This window comes from Pseudophryne corroboree, chromosome 2, assembly GCF_028390025.1.
Source record: "Pseudophryne corroboree isolate aPseCor3 chromosome 2, aPseCor3.hap2, whole genome shotgun sequence".
In the NCBI taxonomy this organism is placed as follows: domain Eukaryota; kingdom Metazoa; phylum Chordata; class Amphibia; order Anura; family Myobatrachidae; genus Pseudophryne; species Pseudophryne corroboree.
Window position 1 is genome coordinate 123,923,226 of NC_086445.1, and position 21,450 is coordinate 123,944,675.

Sequence of the window (21,450 nt, forward strand, 5' to 3'; positions counted from 1 at the left end):
CTGCACCTAACCCCTCGGTTTCTGTACCTAACCCCTCGGTTTCTGTACCTAACCCCTCGGTTTCTGTACCTAACCCCTCGGTTTCTGTACCTAACCCCTCGGTTTCTGTACCTAACCCCTCGGTTTCTAATGCTTACTTCAGTGTCATGGGCCTTATTCAGCTTCAGTTCTGCGATTGTAACAGAACTGCAACTGCTGAGAATCACGCAGCAAGAGCGGCTCAGCATGTTAAAAGTCTGCCCACTGATGCGTTCGCAATTCTACAAATGCAGCCACAGAATTGCAAATGCATCGCAAAAAGTCGAGTACCATCAACAGTTGCGGTTGACCCAGGGCTACTCCGAATAATAAGAATGCAGTTGCACTGGCCGCCATGTTTTAAATTGGAGTTGATATCAGATGCACCCACCGAAAACGTCCATGACATGCCTGCATTTTTGCAACCACTCCCCACAAACGCCATGTGTATGTGCATGAACGACCGCCATCTATCAATCAACCTGCGATCACATCCCGGCAAGATGCAATTGCAGAAGAATCGCAAACTGCAGGTCATGCACGTGCAATACGTTCACAGTGCATGCGCAGTCATCCGATAATTGTACGAGCTGCGATTTTGCAAATTTACAACTCAACCTGAATAAGGCCTCATGTCCGCTGATGTACAAATGTTTATATACCATGTACTTTGTCCTACATTCTCTTGTACTGTAAGTCGCTTTTTTCGTGTTTTGCGCATTTGTTATGTACTTTGTTAGGCGCTGCAGAACCCTTGTGGCATCATATAAATAAAGAATAATAATAATTAAATTTTTTTTTATATATTTATATATATATATATATATATATATATATATATATATATATATATATATATATATATATATATACACACACACACATACACACAGGTTGAGTATCCCTTATCCAAAATGCTTGGGACCAGAAGTATTTTGGATATGGGATTTTTCCGTATTTTGGAATAATTAGATACCATAATGAGATATCATGGTGATGGGACCTAAATCTAAGCACAGAATGCATTTATGTTACATATACACCTTATACACACACAGCCTGAAGGTCATTTTAGCCAATATTTTTTATAACTTTGTGCATTAAACAAAGTGTGTCTACATTCACAAAATTCATTTATGTTTCATATACACCTTATACACACAGCCTGAAGGTCATTTAATACAATATTTTTAATAACTTTGTGTATTAAACAAAGTTTGTGTACATTGAGCCATCAAATAACAAAGGTTTCACTATCTCACTCTCACTCAAAAAAGTCTGTATTTCGGAATATTCCGTATTTCGGAATATTTGGATATGGGATACTCAACCTGTATAACCATTTGTGGCATAAGCCTAATTGATCCCACTGGGTTCCAGATTGCTATTGCTCTGTAAATATTAGTGAAGCAGGCAGTTGCATACACATAAATAACCTGAGAAAATCAGATTGAACGCAATAGATGCTCACGATTGAAATGCAACAAATACAGTTGTGCTCATAAGTTTGCATACCCTAGCAGAATTCGTGATTTTCTGGCCATTTGTCAAAGAATATGAATGATAACTCACAAACTTTTCTTTCACTCATGGTTGGTAGTTGGGTGATGCCATTTATTGTCAAACAACTGTGTTTACTCTTTTTAAATCATAATGACAACAGAAACTACCCAAATGACCCTGATCAAAAGTTTACATACCCCAGTTCTTAATACAGTGTATTGCCCCTTTAACATCAATGACAGCTTGAAGTCTTTTGTGGTAGTTGTGGCTGAGGCTCTTTATTTTCTCAGATGGTAAAGCTGCCCATTCTTCTTGGCAAAAAGCCTCCAGTTCCTGTAAATTCTTGGGCTGTCTTGGTCTCATCACTCCAAATGACTTTGTTCCAGAAGTTTTGAGGCTTGTCTCTGTGCTGTTTGGAGTACAGGTTGAGTCTCCCTTATCCAAAATGCTTGGGACCAGAGGTATTTTGGATATCGGATTTTTCCGTATTTTGGAATAATTGCATACCATAATGAGATATCATGGTGATGGGACCTAAATCTAAGCACAGAATGCATTTATGTTTCATATAAACCTTATACACACAGCCTGAAGGTAATTTTAGCCAATATTTTTTATAACTTTGTGCATTAAACAAAGTGTGTCTACATTCACACAATTCATTTATGTTTCATATACACCTTATACACACAGCCTGAAGGTCATTTAATACAATATTTTTAATAACTTTGTGTATTAAACAAAGTTTGTGTACAATGAGCCATCAGAAAACAAAGGTTTCAATATATCACTCTCACTCAAAAAAGTCCGTATTTCGGAATATTCCGTATTTCTGAATATTTGGATATGGGATACTCAACCTGTATTGTAAGTGGGATGCTTTGTGGCATTTGCTTAGTAATGGCTTTCTTCTGGCGACTCGACCATGCAGCCCATTTTTCTTCAAATGCCTCCTTATTGTGCATTTTGAAACAACCACACCACTTTTTTCAGAGAGTCCTGTATTTCAGCTGAAGTTATTTGTGGATTTTTCTTTGCATCCCAAACAATTTTCCTGGCAGTTGTGGCTGAAGTTTTTGTTGGTCTACCTGACCGTGATTTGGTTTCCACAGAATCCCTCATTTTCCACTTCTTAATTAGAGTTTGAACACTGCTGATTGGCATTCTCAATTGCTTGGATATCTTTTTATATCCCTTTCCTGTTTTATACAGTTCAATTACCTTTTCCCGCAGATCCTTTGACAATTCTTTTGCTTTCCCCATGACTCAGAATCCAGACACGTCAGTGCAGCACTGGATGAAAGATGCAAGGGTCTTTCAGGAGTCTAGAAACTCACTGACCTTTTATACACACACACTGATTACAAGCAAGCATATCACAGGTGAGGATGGTTACCTTTAGTAGCCATTCAAACCCGTTTGTGTCAACTTGTGTGCATGTCATCAAGCCAAAATCTCCAGGGTATGTAAACTTTTGATCAGGGTCATTTGGGTAGTTTCTGTTGTCATTATGATTTAAAAACTGTTGTCATTATGATTTAAAAAGAGTAAACACAGTTGTTTGACAATAAATGGCTTCACCCAACCACCAACCATGAGTGAAAGAAAAGTTTGTGAGTGATCATTCATATTCTCTGACAAATGGCCAGAAAATCACAAATTCTGCTAGGGTATGTAAACTTATGAGCACAACTGTAGGTAAAAAATACTCAAAGACAGAACCACAAAAAAATTGTATATACCTCACAGATGTCTTTCAAGTGTTTGATGTATACCCGCTCTGTGTTCATTATCTCACGGATGACATTCGTTCTCATTTGATCCTTGTTTTCGGGGCTCTTAAGGCGAAATTTACCAACATCGGTATCGTGTTCTTCATCATGGAAGCTGCCAGAGTTTTCCGAAGCATCCTCCTGATTCACTCTCAACTGGAAATATGACCGCAAAACAATTTATCATTTATAAAACAGCTCGCCTTTCAGAGGGTGCGTGGTTTATTAATGCAGCATCAACATGCACTTTGGTCGTGCCGGTTAGGCTATAAATAACAGATTATACACACACAGACAAATGATGCATTACCCTGACAAAACTAGCTGGGAACCAGGCTTCCGTATCTCGGATCCTCCCCCACCACCAGTCTTTATTGGAAGCCTCAAGAACTCTTATGACATCTCCGGCTTTGAAGGCCAACTCTTGATCATCCATAGTCACGTGATCCCATAAGGCTTCTGCATAGACTGCGCTGCCATCACTTATTAACTAAAACAAGCAAGATATATAAACATTGCATTGGTTGGTAAATGTGTACAACACACACGACGTGTAAAGAAATATACAAACAAGATATAGTCAAAGATTAAAAGGTTTTCCAGCTTCAGCCTTTACCAGTGCATTTCATTATATATCTGTGTTTTTCAGCCAGGTATTTACATAATCAGTGCTATATAATACAGTACTGTTGCCCTGCAAGGACTCTCAATATGCAGTGAATATGCTTTTTCTAGATTAGAGCTTTGAGTCATAACCCAGAGCAACAGAAAGAAACAACTGTGCAGGATGATATAAAGACATGTCTAAAAAACAACAGAATGAAGCTAGTAAGTGAATTTACCAAACAGATACAGTAAAGCTTGTAGAAACCAGTACATTAGAGACTGCAACAGATTAAAACCCATTTAAGCTTGAGAAGAAACTGTTTGTTTCTTTAGGATGCCATGACAACCATAAACAAAATTCACTCTAAACGGTTTCTATGCAATGCTTATGACCGGATAAACGATCTACAGTATAATGTATTCATTATATTTATAACTCCTCCCCCACACTATCCAGTCAGCTTTAAGATGGGCAGATAATACGATAAAACTCAAGAGATAACACTATTCAACCTACATTGTCTATTTAAAATACTCTTCAAAATTGTAACAGTAATTTAACAGTAAACCTGCTTCAGTGACTCCACTGACAGAATGTAAATAAGTTTCAGAGAAATGTTTTACAATCAGAACAAAAATATATTTCAACCTCTATGATTTATCATTAAATGGAAAAGAAGAAGGGATCTGTGTGGCTTAAGGGGAGTACACACTGTGCGATACACTCCATGAGCGATATCGCAGTGTGTTCCCTTCCCTCCTGGGCCACCCGACATTTTACGTACACACTGAGCTATACCGCAAACGATATCACTCAGTGACGTCACTCCACTGCCGGCCCATTCATGCAATTTTGGCCGACCTAGCCAAAATTGCGGCATACACACTAATTTAGTCAATATTGTGCAGAAGGGGGAAAGTGAGCGATATGGACTAAAATATAGTACAGCGTGTATGCACGTTTAGACTTATTACAACTCAAATTGATGGGTTTATAAATTATTTCTTCTGTCCAACATACAGGGGCTGTAGAGGGAAACGGAAGGCCCAAGTGAGGGGAAAGACGTGCCCAAACCCTGAGGACATGGTCACACCCACTCGTAAAAACAAAACAAAAACCTGTATGCGTAAAGTACAGTGGATTTCTTTCCACTGGCCTGCGCCCGGATAATTAGGACCCGCTCACCTTACCTCTTGGCATCTATGCCAATATAGTTACGTTTTAGCTGGAAACTGAATTAGTGATGATGCACCACTAACAGGGCCATAGAGTCATTTTGCAGGCCTGGGTGATACAAGGGGGCATGGTCAAATGCTATAGGCATGTCCACAATTAATGGCAAATACTATGCAAAGAGGCAATGCGCACCATGGAGGAGGACATTTCTCACCCTCCACAGCTACGTGAATTCCCTCAGAGTCCATCAGACAACGCCAGACAATTGTAATAAGTACACGATCACCTACCCCTCCATGCCACCATGGCAACTGGGCATCCCTGCCATTTATGGCTACACACATATTGACTGTTACGGTACCACTGATATCACAAGTTTTCATTTGCACCCCTATGGGGTGTTAATAAAAAATAAGAATTTACTTACCGATAATTCTATTTCTCGGAGTCCGTAGTGGATGCTGGGGTTCCTGAAAGGACCATGGGGAATAGCGGCTCCGCAGGAGACAGGGCACAAAAGTAAAGCTTTCCGATCAGGTGGTGTGCACTGGCTCCTCCCCCTATGACCCTCCTCCAAGCCAGTTAGGTACTGTGCCCGGACGAGCGTACACAATAAGGGAGGAATTTTGAATCCCGGGTAAGACTCATACCAGCCACACCAATCACACCGTACAACTTGTGATCAAAACCAGTTAACAGTATGATAACAGAGGAGCCTCTGAAAGATGGCTTCTTAACAATAACCCGAATTAGTTAACAATAACTATGTACAATTATTGCAGATAATCCGCACTTGGGATGGGCGCCCAGCATCCACTACGGACTCCGAGAAATAGAATTATCGGTAAGTAAATTCTTATTTTCTCTATCGTCCTAGTGGATGCTGGGGTTCCTGAAAGGACCATGGGGATTATACCAAAGCTCCCAAACGGGCGGGAGAGTGCGGATGACTCTGCAGCACCGAATGAGAGAACTCCAGGTCCTCCTTAGCCAGAATATCAAATTTGTAAAATTTTACAAACGTGTTCTCCCCTGACCACGTAGCTGCTCGGCAAAGTTGTAATGCCGAGACCCCTCGGGCAGCCGCCCAAGATGAACCCACCTTCCTTGTGGAGTGGGCCTTTACAGATTTAGGCTGTGGCAGGCCTGCCACAGAATGTGCAAGTTGGATTGTGCTACAGATCCAACGAGCAATCGTCTGCTTAGACGCAGGAGCACCCATCTTGTTGGGTGCATACAATATAAACAACGAGTCAGATTTTCTGACTCCAGCTGTCCTTGCAATATATATTTTTAATGCTCTGACAACGTCCAGTAACTTGGAGTCCTCCAAGTCACTTGTAGCCGCAGGCACTACAATAGGCTGGTTCAGATGAAATGCTGACACCACCTTAGGGAGAAAATGCGGACGAGTCCGCAGTTCTGCCCTGTCCGAATGGAAAATCAGATATGGGCTTTTGTAAGATAAAGCTGCCAGTTCTGACACTCTCCTGGCCGAAGCCAGGGCTAGTAACATGGTCACTTTCCATGTGAGATATTTTAAAACCACCTTTTTTAGTGGTTCAAACCAATGAGATTTTAGAAATTCCAAAACCACATTGAGATCCCACGGTGCCACTGGAGGCACCACAGGAGGCTGTATATGCAGCACTCCCTTAACAAAAGTCTGGACTTCAGGAACTGAAGCCAATTCTTTTTGAAAGAAAATCGACAGGGCCGAAATTTGAACCTTAATAGATCCCAATTTGAGACCCATAGACAATCCTGATTGCAGGAAATGTAGGAATCGACCCAGTTGAAATTCCTCCGTCGGAGCACTCCGATCCTCGCACCACGCAACATATCTTCGCCAAATGCGGTGATAGTGTTGCACGGTTACTTCCTTCCTTGCTTTAATCAAAGTAGGAATGACTTCTTCCGGCATGCCTTTTTCCTTTAGGATCCGGCGTTCAAACGCCATGCCGTCAAACGCAGCCGCGGTAAGTCTTGAAACAGACAGGGACCCTGCTGAAGCAAGTCCCTCCTTAGAGGTAGAGGCCACGGATCTTCCGTGATCATCTCTTGAAGTTCCGGGTACCAAGTCCTTCTTGGCCAATCCGGAACCACTAGTATCGTTCTTACGCCTCTTTGCTGTATAATTCTCAATACTTTTGGTATGAGAGGCAGAGGAGGAAACACATACACCGACTGGTACACCCAAGGCGTTACCAGCGCGTCCACAGCTATTGCCTGCGGATCTCTTGACCTGGCGCAATACCTGTCCAGGTTTTTGTTGAGGCGAGACGCCATCATGTCCACCATTGGTCTTTCCCAACGGGTTACCAGCATGTGGAAGACTTCCGGATGAAGTCCCCACTCTCCCGGGTGAAGGTCGTGTCTGCTGAGGAAGTCTGCTTCCCAGTTGTCCACTCCCGGGATGAACACTGCTGACAGTGCTATCACATGATTCTCTGCCCAGCGAAGAATCCTTGCAGCTTCTGCCATTGCACTCCTGCTTCTTGTGCCGCCCTGTCTGTTCACATGGGCGACTGCCGTGATGTTGTCCGACTGGATCAACACCGGTTTTCCTTGAAGCAGAGGTTCTGCCTGGCTTAGAGCATTGTAGATTGCTCTTAGTTCCAGAATGTTTATGTGAAGAGACGTTTCCAGGCTCGTCCACACTCCCTGGAAGTTTCTTCCTTGTGTGACTGCTCCCCAGCCTCTCAGGCTGGCGTCCGTGGTCACCAGGATCCAATCCTGTATGCCGAATCTGCGGCCCTCCAATAGATGAGCACTCTGCAACCACCACAGAAGAGATACCCTTGTCCTTGGAGACAGGGTTATCCGCTGGTGCATCTGAAGATGCGACCCTGACCATTTGTCTAACAGATCCCTCTGGAAAATTCGTGCATGGAATCTGCCGAATGGAATTGCTTCGTAAGAAGCCACCATTTTTCCCAGGACTCTTGTGCATTGATGTACAGACACCTTTCCTGGTTTTAGGAGGTTCCTGACAAGCTCGGACAACTCCTTGGCTTTTTCCTCCGGGAGAAAAACCTTTTTCTGAACCGTGTCCAGAATCATCCCTAGGAACAGCAGACGAGTTGTCGGCATTAACTGGGATTTTGGAATATTCAGAATCCAGCCGTGTTGTTTTAGCACTTCTTGAGACAGTGCTAATCCCCTCTCTAGCTGTTCTCTGGACCTTGCCCTTATTAGGAGATCGTCCAAGTATGGGATAATTAATACGCCTTTTCTTCGAAGAAGAATCATCATCTCGGCCATTACCTTTGTAAAGACCCGAGGTGCCGTGGACAATCCGAACGGCAGCGTCTGAAACTGATAGTGACAGTTTTGTACAACGAACCTGAGGTACCCATGGTGTGAGGGGTAAATTGGAACGTGGAGGTACGCATCCTTGATGTCCAAGGACACCATAAAGTCCCCTTCTTCCAGGTTCGCTATCACTGCTCTGAGTGACTCCATTTTGAACTTGAACTTCTTTATGTACAGGTTCAAGGACTTCAGATTTAGAATAGGTCTTACCGAGCCGTCCGGCTTCGGTACCACAAATAGAGTGGAATAATACCCCTTTCCCTGTTGTAGAAGAGGTACCTTGACTATCACCTGCTGAGAGTACAGCTTGTGAATGGCTTCCAAAACCGTCTCCCTTTCGGAGGGGGACGTTGGTAAAGCAGACTTCAGGAAACGGCGAGGCGGATCTGTCTCTAGTTCCAACCTGTACCCCTGAGATATTATCTGCAGGATCCAGGGATCTACCTGCGAGTGAGCCCACTGCGCGCTGAAATGCTTGAGACGACCGCCCACCGCCCCCGAGTCCGCTTGAGAAGCCCCAGCGTCATGCTGAGGCTTTTGTAGAAGCGGGGGAGGGCTTCTGTTCCTGGGAAGGAGCTGCCTGTTGGTGTCTCTTCCCCCTTCCTCTGCCTCGTGGCAGATATGAATATCCCTTTGCTCTCTTGTTTTTAAAGGAACGAAAGGACTGCGGTTGAAAAGTCGGTGTCTTTTTCTGTTGGGGAGTAGCTTGAGGTAAAAAGGTGGATTTCCCGGCTGTAGCCGTGGCCACCAAATCTGATAGACCGACTCCAAATAACTCCTCCCCTTTATAAGGCAAAACTTCCATATGCCGTTTTGAGTCCGCATCGCCTGACCACTGTCGCGTCCATAAACTTCTTCTGGCCGAAATGGACATAGCACTTACCCGTGATGCCAGTGTGCAGATATCCCTCTGTGCATCACGCATATAAAGAAATGCATCCTTTATTTGCTCTAAAGACAGTAAAACATTGTCCCTATCCAGGGTATCAATATTTTCAATCAGGGACTCTGACCAAACTACTCCAGCACTGCACATCCAGGCTGACGCTATAGCTGGTCGTAGTATAACACCTGTATGTGTGTATATACTTTTTTGGATATTTTCCATCCTCCTATCTGTTGGATCTTTAAGTGCGGCCGTCTCAGGAGAGGGTAACGCCACTTGTTTAGATAAGCGTGTGAGCGCCTTATCCACCCTAGGAGGTGTTTCCCAGCGCGCCCTAACCTCTGACGGGAAAGGGTATAAAGCTAATAACTTCTTTGAAATTAGCATCTTTTTATCGGAGGCAACCCACGCTCCATCACATACATCATTTAGTTCTTCTGATTCAGGAAAAACTATAGGTAGTTTTTTCACACCCCACATAATACCCTGTTTAGTGGTACCAGTAGTATCAGCTAAATGTAACGCCTCCTTCATTGCCAAAATCATATAACGTGTGGCCCTACTGGAAAATACGGTTGATTCGTCACCGTCGCCACTGGAATCAGTGCCTGTGTCTGGGTCTGTGTCGACCGACTGAGGCAAAGGGCGTTTTACAGCCCCTGACGGTGTTTGAGGCGCCTGGACAGGCACTAACTGATTGTCCGGCCGTCTCATGTCGACAAACGACTGCTTTAGCGTGTTGACACTATCCCGTAATTCCATAAATAAAGGCATCCATTCTGGTGTCGACCCCCTAGGAGGTGACATCCCCATATTTGGCAATTGCTCCGCCTCCACACCAATATCGTCCTCATACATGTCGACACACACGTACCGACACACAGCAGACACACAGGGAATGCTCTTAACGAAGACAGGACCCCACTAGCCCTTTGGGGAGACAGAGGGAGAGTTTGCCAGCACACACCAAAAGCGCTATATATGACAGGGATAGCCTTATAATAAGTGCTCCCTGTATAGCTGCTTTTATAATATAATTTTTGCCACTATTTTGCCCCCCCTCTCTTGTTTTACCCTGTTTCTGTAGTGCAGTGCAGGGGAGAGACCTGGGAGCCGTCCTGACCAGCGGAGCTGTGTAAGGAAAATGGCGCTGTGTGCTGAGGAGATAGGCCCCGCCCCTTTTCCGGCGGGCTCGTCTCCCGCTCTTTAGTGTATTCTGGCAGGGGTTAAATATCTCCATATAGCCCCGGAGGCTATATGTGAGGTATTTTTTAGCCAAATAGGTTTTCATTTGCCTCCCAGGGCGCTCCCCTCCCAGCGCCCTGCACCCTCAGTGACTGCCGTGTGAAGTGTGCTGAGAGGAAAATGGCGCACAGCTGCAGTGCTGTGCGCTACCTTTAGAAGACTGAGGAGTCTTCTGCCGCCGATTCTGGACCTCTTCATGTTTCAGCATCTGCAAGGGGGCCGGCGGCGAGGCTCCGGTGACCATCCAGGCTGTACCTGTGATCGTCCCTCTGGAGCTGATGTCCAGTAGCCAAGAAGCCAATCCATCCTGCACGCAGGTGAGTTCACTTCTTCTCCCCTCAGTCCCTCGTTGCAGTGATCCTGTTGCCAGCAGGACTCACTGTAAAATAAAAAACCTAAGCTAAACTTTCTCTAAGCATCTCTTTAGGAGAGCCACCTAGATTGCACCCTTCTCGGCCGGGCACAAAAATCTAACTGGCTTGGAGGAGGGTCATAGGGGGAGGAGCCAGTGCACACCACCTGATCGGAAAGCTTTACTTTTGTGCCCTGTCTCCTGCGGAGCCGCTATTCCCCATGGTCCTTTCAGGAACCCCAGCATCCACTAGGACGATAGAGAAACATATAATGTGGATGGATGCAACGTGCCATTCTGAAACATCACATCGAGCTGAATAAATTCCCCTTGTAGTAAAGCTGGCCATACACCGCTCTGATCATCAGGAAGATGTTCCAGTCAGCTGCACTGCACTGTAGTGTATGGTCAGATTATGGAGGTCATACTGTGCTTTTACAGTAAATAGGTCTTACTCATGTGTCACTGTAAATACAATAAGAATTCTACAGCAACAGTCGTCAACCAACAAAAACACCAAAACAGATGCACATGCTCCTGTGACAAGATAAATGAATGTACAGGTGTGGTAAATGTTGACCTAATAACAATATCTCGAATGAGTAGGTAGAAATGTACCTCATTAATAGCCAGCTGCTCCCCTCCTGGCTGCAGGTATCTTGGATTGGCTTGGTAGGGTTCATCATAGCTGTACTCCTCCTCGCTACAGTTGTCCTCCCCCAGAGTGGCGGATTCCGCTCCAGCATCTGTAGAAACTATAGAGCGTCCACATTGTAACTCACAGTAAGCAGGACATAGTCCACAAGAAAATGGCTGCAGCATTCACTGTTTGTACACTTTATTGTGGCATAATGCCAACAATGTTAATTGAGCCAGTAGTCAACGAAATTACGGTTTGAGGAGATCCAAGTACCCTTGTGTCCAGGAAACACAGAAAGCTGGTTTAAAGTCTTCTTGACACTATTTTTTTTACCAACAGGAGATTGAATCAGTAACCTGCTAAAACAATGGGTAGATCAGTGATAACTTGCTTTGACTACAATCTTGTCATAAATAACTTATTGTATCTTTAGCTTTGTTTAACAAACCAACAACATATAAACTCATGAAGCAGACTCTGTGGCATAGTGTTATTTTTTTTTTCCCCAGGTGCATTTTACTAGGAACAAAGTATTTATTTGATGAACCTGCTTGAACCTGCACAGATGTCATCGGTTAGGAAGGGTTGTGATGAAAGGACAAGCTACCATGGCCAGATTAACAATAGAGCTACAGCTCCAGGCCTCCACGTAAAATAGGCCCATCATCATGGCAGCTAAAAATCATAAGTATTTTTTATTTTTATTTTCTCATATAATGATGCAATTTTTATACTTTTATGCATACTTTCATACTTTTCAAAAAAGCATTTCAGAGAGACTGTGAAAAGTAACACCTATAAGCCCAGACATGTACTGCTACATCTGAGGAGCGGGCCATAAAAATCGCTTGCATCCAAATGTAAATTAACCCCAAAGCAGTCAGTAAGATCTACTAGTTGAGGAAAAAAACACTGATACTTTTCAGGGCTTGCTTATGTATTGTGTTTTACAAGTGGTTCCATATAAGTGGCCACAAGAAACTAGTGTTCATTCTAGCACCTTGTACCAGTCACAACACGTGCAGTTCCTCTTTCTTGCCTGGGGGAACTTCTAGCACACTCTGATCTGTGTCTCAGAACTGTGGTACAGGCCACTGTGTGCTAGAAGCACCAGAGCAGAGAGCGACACCCCAGGCAGAAAAAAGGAACTACAAGGGTTGCGACAGGTGCAGGGTGCTAGAATAAACACTAGAAACCTTATTTGAAAATGCATGTAGCCATAGGTATCATTGGGGCAGATGTATTAACCAGGAGAAGGTGACTCGAAGATTCACAGCAGCAGATGAGTGCTCATTAGAGATGGCCATCGATGGTTGCAAACTATGTAATGGATGGCAATCGATGGTTACACTAACCGATGGTCATCCATATTCCAATGACTGGCCCGTGGTCCAATCAGAACTGGGAACATGGCTTCGTGGGTGTTGGGTGTAGGGCTATGCTCCGTGTCCTGCTGGCACCTTGTTAAAAATAAAATTAAAAAACAACCACCAGGATGCCTTGTACCATCAATGACGGGAAACCATCTGATTCACCCCCATCAATGGCAAAAAGTATTTGACATTGGCCATAAACCATCGATTATTTTAAATCATCGATGGTCATCCCTAGTGCTAATCTTGTGGAAGGCAGTGATCTTCCCACATATGGGTCTGTGTAAGTGGGGACAGGGCGGAGCGTGGACATGTGATGCTCCTGCCAGACCTAAATGGAATTACTGCTGCCTCACATGCACCTCACTCTGAATCAAAGTCCACAGCTCTAACTTATTCAGCAGTGACCATTGGGCACATTTTAAAGAAACACAACATTTTAAGAAAGCTCTATTTAAGACCTCTGTAATAATACCACTTGTTATGGAGGTACGTACAGTGGATCTTATCCCTCTCCTCTTTATCTGTAGGTGTTCGCATTGGAGATTAGCACACACACAGTCTAAATCAATCACAAATATTGGACAGCAAGGAACACATAAGATTATACAACAAAGTGAAACAGTAGTTAGGTTTGTCTGTAATCACAGGCAGAATATTCATCACAGCAATGGACTTTTTATTTTGCTTATATAAAAAATAAAAATAAAAACCCACCCATCTACAGACATGTAACAGGGGCCTACTTGCACAACAGTACTCTTCACTTGAATATGTAGATCGCAACGTACGGCACCAGTAACCCAGGTACAATGGAAAGACGGCAAACGGGCCCATTCGTATTTGTAGCAAGATTTTCCAACAAATAAGAAATCACAATGCACAACACCAAAACACCTACACAGAACAACTCTATAGGAAATCAAATTGTTTCCGAACTACAGAATGAAAAGAAAAAAAAAAGCACAGCTGTGTGAATACACAATGTTAATTGGTCAATGAAGGGATCATCAATCCCTACAGAAACCGATACAAAGGGACAAGTCAAATTTGATTTGAGAAAACAGCACATACCGAAACGGATGTAGGGTTTGCTTTTTCAATTATTGAACAGTGTTTAAAACCTGGGCATATGCCAACTGTTGAACTCTGTTGGATGCGGCTGATCTAGGCCTGCCATGTGTACTTGTTTCTTCGGGATGCGGTCAAGATGCCGCCGGCCGGAATCCCGGCGGTCGAAATACCGACGCCGGAATCCCGACCGCCACAATCCCGACATATTCTCCCTCCGTGGGTGTCCACGACACCCGTAGAGGGAGAATATAATAGTGTGCCGAGCGTAGCGAGGCACCGTGCCCACAGCGTGGCGAGCCCGCAAGGGGCTGCGTTCCGCTCACCACCCCTGTTGGGATTGTGTGGTCGGGATTCCGGCGTCGGGATTTCGACCAGCGGCATTTAGTACTGATCCCGTTTCTTCCCCTCGCTAGAGATCTATAATAGTAGACCACGCTTATTTTCTCATCATCTAATCTCCGGATGTACCGAAAATCAATTGCATAAACACAGACAGAATCCTGCATGCGACTACTTATTTGGCAGCCAAAAAGTACTGAATGGATTGAATGGCCTGCGCCAACTTTAGGTCATGTAGGTGTAAAGGAGTATAATCTTTCATGGCAACTGTAATTGTGATGCAATTATCTACACAGCTACATATTTCAAGATGCCACATAATACAACCATAATTTATGTAGTAGGTAAAGCATCCTGTATGTACTAGTACACATCAAGGTTTCAAAACACATATAAAACGAACGCAAATTCAAAATCTGACGCGACCAGCAGCAGACTACACCATAAACAACAAATGTGGCCAACCAAGGAGCCTCAGACATGTCAGATCTCGAGCGGACAAAGCCTTCCATGAAAAGGGTGTTACTGGATGGACACATGGAAATGAGTTTGTGGGCAGCTTGTTTCAGATAGACCTTTTGCACCCATCGCAGGATGGGTACAAGTGCTAAAGTGATAGAGGACCCCTGTGGGTGGTGCAGAGCATGCGCATGAAGCTGCACAAGTACTCACATAGGGTGTCATTCCGACCCGATCACTCGATGCAGTTTGTCGCAACGATCGGGTCGGAACTGCGCTGGCGCGGCAGTGCGCCGGCACATGGCAGTCGTTGCTGCCTAGCGATCGCATCTGAGACAGAGGTGGTCGCTGGGCAGGAGGGGGCTGAACGGCGGCGTTTAGCCGACGTTTAGCAGGCGCGGCCTGGCCAACGCAGGCGTGGCCGGACTGTTGGGGGGGGGGGGGGGCGTGCCACAGCGGCTGCGTGACGTCTCATGCAGCCGCTGCGGCCAGCGGCAGCGACACACAACTCCCGGCCAGCCGCAGGAGCTGAGCTGACCGGGAGTTACTCCACAAATACAAGAGCATCGCCGCTGTGCAATGCTTTTGTATTTGTGCGGGGGGGGGGGGGGGGGACTGACATGCAGGGCGGACCAGCCCTGTGCTGGGAGTCCCCCCACATGTCTAAGTTCATGATCGTAGCTGTGCAAAATTTAGCACAGCTACGATCAACTCGGAATGACCCCCATAGATGGACAATTCGGCATAGTAAATCTGGCAGCTGGTGACTGTACCTGGGTTGCGGTGCAGGATGCAAGCGGTACCAGGCTCTCTGGCGGTGTGGAATGGCAGTTATCACAGGTCTTTCTGAAGCTAAGTGGAAGACGTCCATCTCTAAATCTGGCACTCTAACAGCGACAAGAAGGCACCGTGCATACACAGCAACAGGGTTGGTGGCCATCTTGGTTAGGGATATGAAGCCTTCCTTCCTGGGGGAACCTAAGCATGGAGCATGCGCAGTAGCACTTTCCAACCCCAACAGTGCCTGCATATTCCGTTGCACATTACAATTGGGTTTAATAAATCTCGCCTTATGTGTCACTTGCCTCAGTCATTTCACCATCTAGTGAATTCATAGGTGGTATTCTCACAAATATTTCTTCAGCCTACAACATGGAAGCTTCCACTTTGTACTACTTACAGAGGCAGTCAGTCTCATATTACAAAGCACTGCACCGTTGCCATCTACAAACTGAAGTCAACATGATGTTCTGTGAATGACTCCTACTGAACCATGCCAGACACAGCAGTGATGTCTGCTAGTAAGAGGTGTGGAGAGCTTGCAACGCTTAGCTCAGCCGCTACATGTGCAAATGATATAGCAGAGGCTGTAAAAACCATTTGTTCCACTTCAGTTCTACCTGCAGCATAAGATCACTACAACAATTAGTCCAGTATCTGCCAAGACGGGAGATACAGAACTTACAGACTGCACGGCAAATAGGGCTTGGTACACTGGACCCATGTCTGCTGAATGGCTTCTTAATTTAGTGTACAGCAGATCTGCATGGCAGCCAGTGTGTGCTATACCTCCAACACATTGCTCAGACATTTTACCGCAAATATCATCATTTAGGCAAAATGCACATTTTTCCAAGTAACAGGAGAATTTCAAATTCCCTATTAAAAAATTCCAAAAACATCCATTTAAAACTTAGAATGAATGTTCATTCAATGGTTACTTTAAACCATGAAGGATGGCAGTTTTGACATTGTATAGTTGTGCATAGGTACAGTATGTTTTCCTAATAATGCACCAATAAAGTAAGCAGCACACTCGGACGCTCTTCCCTAGGCTTAATGAGTGGCCTCTAAACACGTAATGTAACAACAAAATCTGGATTTAGAGTTGCAATTGATTCTCCCTATCCCTCCCTCTCTAGGCAAGCTGTTTCATGCAGTAATGCAGAGCACAGATCATAATCCAGGTTTCCAGCTACTGCCGGCTGTTTGCAACGAACATCCATCCAATCATCAGATACAGCAGCAGTACACATCCACATCATTTACATCTACTACTTCCAAAACAGCGGACACAGACACATAAGGTGGGTCACACCTACCCAGGTGAAGACTTTCCAGGCTCCAAAATCGCGCCATTTCCTCTCTGGCTACCATGATGTTTAGGTGGAAAAACACATGAAAAAGGGGGACTGTAATTTTCCGAAGCAGAGAAACAGCAGCTGCAGTAAAATAAAAGGATGCTCTGGCAACACCCAAAGCTAGTGCTAAGCTAGAAAGAGCTTATTCACAGCTTCCATCCTCCACGCCAGCATTTCAGGCCAGACACTAGGAGGGAACTGACAGCTCAACATTATGTGTTGCTGCAAATTTGGCTGCTTAAATGACGACACGGTGCTGTAGCCTCAGGGAGGAAGTGCTGGGAAACTGTACAGCATCAGTACAAATAATGCAGTGATATCAACCAGCTGTGCTACCAACGCAACCAGCCCAACATCAGCAGCCCGATAGGAACGGAGCAGTAACCTGCAGGAGCGTCCACTTTACACTCGCAGACGCAATAGCCTCTATGCAAGCCCGGTTTCCCTGGGCTACAGTTGGTTGTTGGCGTTAAACTTCTGTTCTATTTTGGGGGAAGGTCTGTGTCTTATTAGTGGTCCGAACCATGCCCTTCATCTTTAATTAAAATGGCAGCTAACACCTTTTTAATCTAGTTTATATGGCATATACAAAAGGGATTTTACAAGTTGTTGTTTTTTGTTTTGTTTGTATTACTACTTGTGCCATTGATTTTGATGGGGTGCACAACATATTTTGGTCTGAGGGCCACATCAATAGATTGTACTCATTTGCAGTTGCTGCGATAATAGCTTAACTTTCAACGTGGAATTTACGGCAGGAAAATAAGAACTTCTTTGCAGGTATACCAAATCCCTCACCAATGTGAAAGTTCCCGTGGTGATAAAAGTGTATAGTCTGCCATATGGGACATGGCCTCATTACACAGGAAGGTAGGTGGGTGTGTGTGCCATGATCCTCCTCTTATTACAGATTTGCCACCTAACGTCATAGAAATATAGCGTCTGACAGCCTGGTTGGCGGATCTGACAAACTGCGCTTTAGTAAATCTTCCATCTATGGGGGAAATTCAGACCTGATCGTATCTACGGTCAAAATCTTTGACATGTAGCAGCGATGCTTTCACGTTTTCGAGTAGCCCTCTGTCTACTCAACCTAGCTGCGAAGGCAGATGGCTACCCACTATGTTTTTGGTCGCAGCGGCTGCGTGTGATGTCACGCAGCCGCCACGACCCGCCCCAGCAACGGTCTGGACACGTCTCAGTTGTCCGGATTGCGTCCCTTAAATGGAGCAGACGCCCACAAAATGCGGCGGTGACACGCTGTTCCCACCCCCCTCCAGGTCTTAAACTGCGTTCTGCAGAGAACGCAGTTTAGGACCTTGCACATGCGCGTACTCCGCAGATGTGCAAAAATCAGTGACGGGGTGTGAATTAGACCCTAGACCCCTTTCTTCTGTAATAGTTCCAATTTTAGTGCCATTTTACTCTACTCAGCCCTCAACATTTTTAAAACTCCAAGGGACCTAGTTATTAAGCTCCGTTTATGAACATCTATTTATTTTACAATTAAATTCACAGACTAATTAATTGGCGTTAGCAAACAGGATCAGCCCAGAAAAGCTTTCCGAAGCTAGATAAATTGCTCCAGACCGAAGTACTCATTGAGAACAATGCGGTCACAGTACCATGCATAAGTTAGCTGAACACAGCAGACAGTGTTGATATCTCCTGCATTCAGCCTTTGGAAAATTGCTTAAATGATGTGGAACCTGTCAATAGGCTAGATAAATACCTGCCTAGTGCAAAATTTGGCATTTTTTATCCATAAGTTTATGCACAGTGAAAGTTCCTGATCACATTCCAGAATCGGAAGACGAAAGCACACACAGCATTAGTAGAATTGATGATACTGCCAGGACTGGTGCTAGGGTGTTCTGCGTCCCCCTGTAAACTGTAAATTTGCACCCTTCTACAGATTTAACCTCTTGACATATCTCTTTACAATGTTTCATATTTTGAAAAGTAATGTGCAAGGGGCTGCCTGGCGAGACACAAATGGGGCTGTCTGGCTAGACACAAAGGGGGCTCTCACAACACGCACCCAGCTACCAATCTGTAAACTCATTGACGCTGTACACATTAAAAGCCACTTTTCTGCATCCACCTCTCATCAAATCTTTGTTCAGTACTATGGCAGCCTCTCACCACACATAATGTAGCCACAGCACACAAAGCACGTGAATCTTATGGCACCACCACTGACAACAGCATCCGAACCCCAAAGTATGCCAGGCACCAGGCTCAAGGGTGTGTACACACGGTGAGATATTTTCTTTCGATTTTGACTATATAGTCAAAATCGCAAGAAAAGTTAGTTCAGATCGCACGGTGAAAGTCACCTTGCGATCCCGATTCGATCCCGATGCGCGGCCCCGCCAGGTCGGCATCGCAAGAAAAGATAGACTGTGCAGGCAAGTCAATCCTTGCTAGATAGGTGTACTATCTAGTTCAGCTCACATGTCAATGACATCTCACATAAGCCAAAATCTCACATAAGCTAAAATCGTAAGCACACAAAAGCCCTCATTCAGAGTTGATCTCTCGCTAGCTGCTTTTAGCAGCAGTGCAAACGCTAAGCCGCCGCCCTCTGGGAGTGTATCTTAGCAGAAGTGTGAACGAAAGGTTAGCAGAACTGCTCGTAAAAATTTTCATGCAGTTTCTGAGCAGCTCCAGACCTACTCCTACTTTGCGATCACTTCAGTCAGTTTAGTTCCTGCTTTGGCGTCACAAATACGCCCTGCGTTCGGCCAGCCACTCCCCCGTTTCCCCAGGCACGCCTGCGTTTTTTAGCACACTCCTGGAAAATGGCCAGTTACCACCCAGAAACACCCACTTCCTGTCAATCACTCACCGATCAACAGAGCGAAAGAAAAGCGTCGCTCGCCCTTGTGTATAACTGCATAGTTTTGTGTGAAAGTACTTCGCGCGTGCGTACTGCAGCCCGTACGCATGCGCAGAAATGCTGATTTTTAGCCTGATCGCTGTGCTGCGAACAACAGCAGCTAGCGATCAACTCGGAATGAGGGCCATAGTCCATATCTCAAGAAAAGTTAGTCAAAATCGGTTGTGCTGGGCTCCGGGGAGTTCAAGGGAAATCGCAAGTGAAAATCGGGCATAGCAAGGATCTCACCGTGTGTACACACCCTAAGTCTGAGGTGCATGCTCTAATTCACACATTGTGTGCAAAACGGAGCTGGGGGATCGGTCTCCAGACCCTCTCCAAAAGGAGAGGGCCACTTCCCATCCTCTCCGAGCCAAAAGGTCCAATGAGGAGAAAGGGGAAACTTCAGGTTCCCCCCTTGACAAAGCTCAGGCAAGGGTCTTCTGGCTTCAATTGCCACAAGGTTCAGAATTGCTCCTTTCTTCCTGTGGGAAACCGATTTTTCAGCTCTCCCCAGAAGGAGACAGCCTCTGGAGACTTTGGGAGAGGGCAGTCAATAGCGGTCTTGCCAAAACCCCACATAGTTGTGAACAGGAATCTGAGGCAGCTGTCTGACATATATGATTGTAAATTATGTAATGTTTGCGCTCCATCTCTGCGCGGTTGACATACAAGATTCAATGAATGGTGATTAGCATGTAATATGTATTATAAATGAAAAAGTATATATATAAAAAAAAAATATATAGTTTCCCTTATACTAAAAGTTAATGATATAAAGTGACATATAAAAAGGCTAAGATTCATTAATACATTAGTGGAGGAGAGGAGGCTGGTGGCCAGTGAGCACAGATCAGAGGAGGGGACCCAGGGGGATCAAGGATGCTGCTGCACTGACTCAGCCTGCCAGTCATTCAGTATGACAGGAGTGGCAGTGCAGCTACCTGTGGATAGATGGCTGCTGGCAGAGCGGGTAAGTCGCCTCTCCACCCTGATAGCTTCCTGCACTGTTTGCCGCATTGCACCGGCCCTGGACACTGTCCCTGAAGAAACTGGTTGATATTGAATACCAAGGACAAGCCTGCATAGGTTGCTGGAAATTAAGAGACTGCCACAAACCGCTTCCAAATGTGCCACATAAGTCGCACGCCATAAGAAGAACTAAGGGGTCTATTTACTAAGCCTTGGATGGAGATAAAGTACCAGCCAATCGGCTCCTAACTGTCATGTCACAGGCTGTGTTTGAAAAAGGTCAGTTAGGAGCTGATTGGCTGGTACTTTATTTACAGCCACTTTATCTCCATCCAGGGCTTAGTAAATAGACCCCTTAATGAGAAGATGTTGCTGAGCAACTGTATGCTAGTAGTGGATGTGACCAGATATAGATACATAATGGAATATAGAAGCAACACCTAACCACAGTATGTCTGTTATACAGCACTTAACCAGCTGTCAAATGTTTCCTAAATATAATCACTTGTACGTTACATGCTTAAACTAATTTATATTTTAATTCAATTAAAATGCACTAATCACCTAAACGCCACTGAGGCAGCCATTCAGTGAGCATAGCCTGGGAAACAGTGACACCCACAATATCCGTGTCTGTTGGCAAAATGTCTGTCCTCACCATGTGGGTCATTCCGAGTTGATCGCTCGCTACGGATTT

At 44.9% G+C, this 21,450-nt stretch overlaps 1 protein-coding gene across 5 annotated transcripts in view; it reads right to left on the reverse strand.

Moving 5' to 3' along the window:
* Positions 1–21,450, reverse strand: part of SPATA13 (spermatogenesis associated 13) — a 133,675-nt gene that overhangs the window by 53,583 nt on the left and 58,642 nt on the right. For 4 of the 5 annotated variants that reach the window (XM_063951678.1, XM_063951680.1, XM_063951679.1 and 1 more), the window contains 3 exons: positions 11,493–11,629; positions 3,604–3,783; positions 3,264–3,449 (listed from right to left, as the gene is read on the reverse strand). In XM_063951678.1, the coding sequence (XP_063807748.1) occupies positions 3,264–3,449; positions 3,604–3,783; positions 11,493–11,629 (503 nt within the window). Of the gene's footprint in view, positions 1–3,263; positions 3,450–3,603; positions 3,784–11,492; positions 11,630–16,861; positions 17,054–21,450 lie in introns of those variants that run through there. The other variant, XM_063951682.1, reaches the window with a different exon arrangement.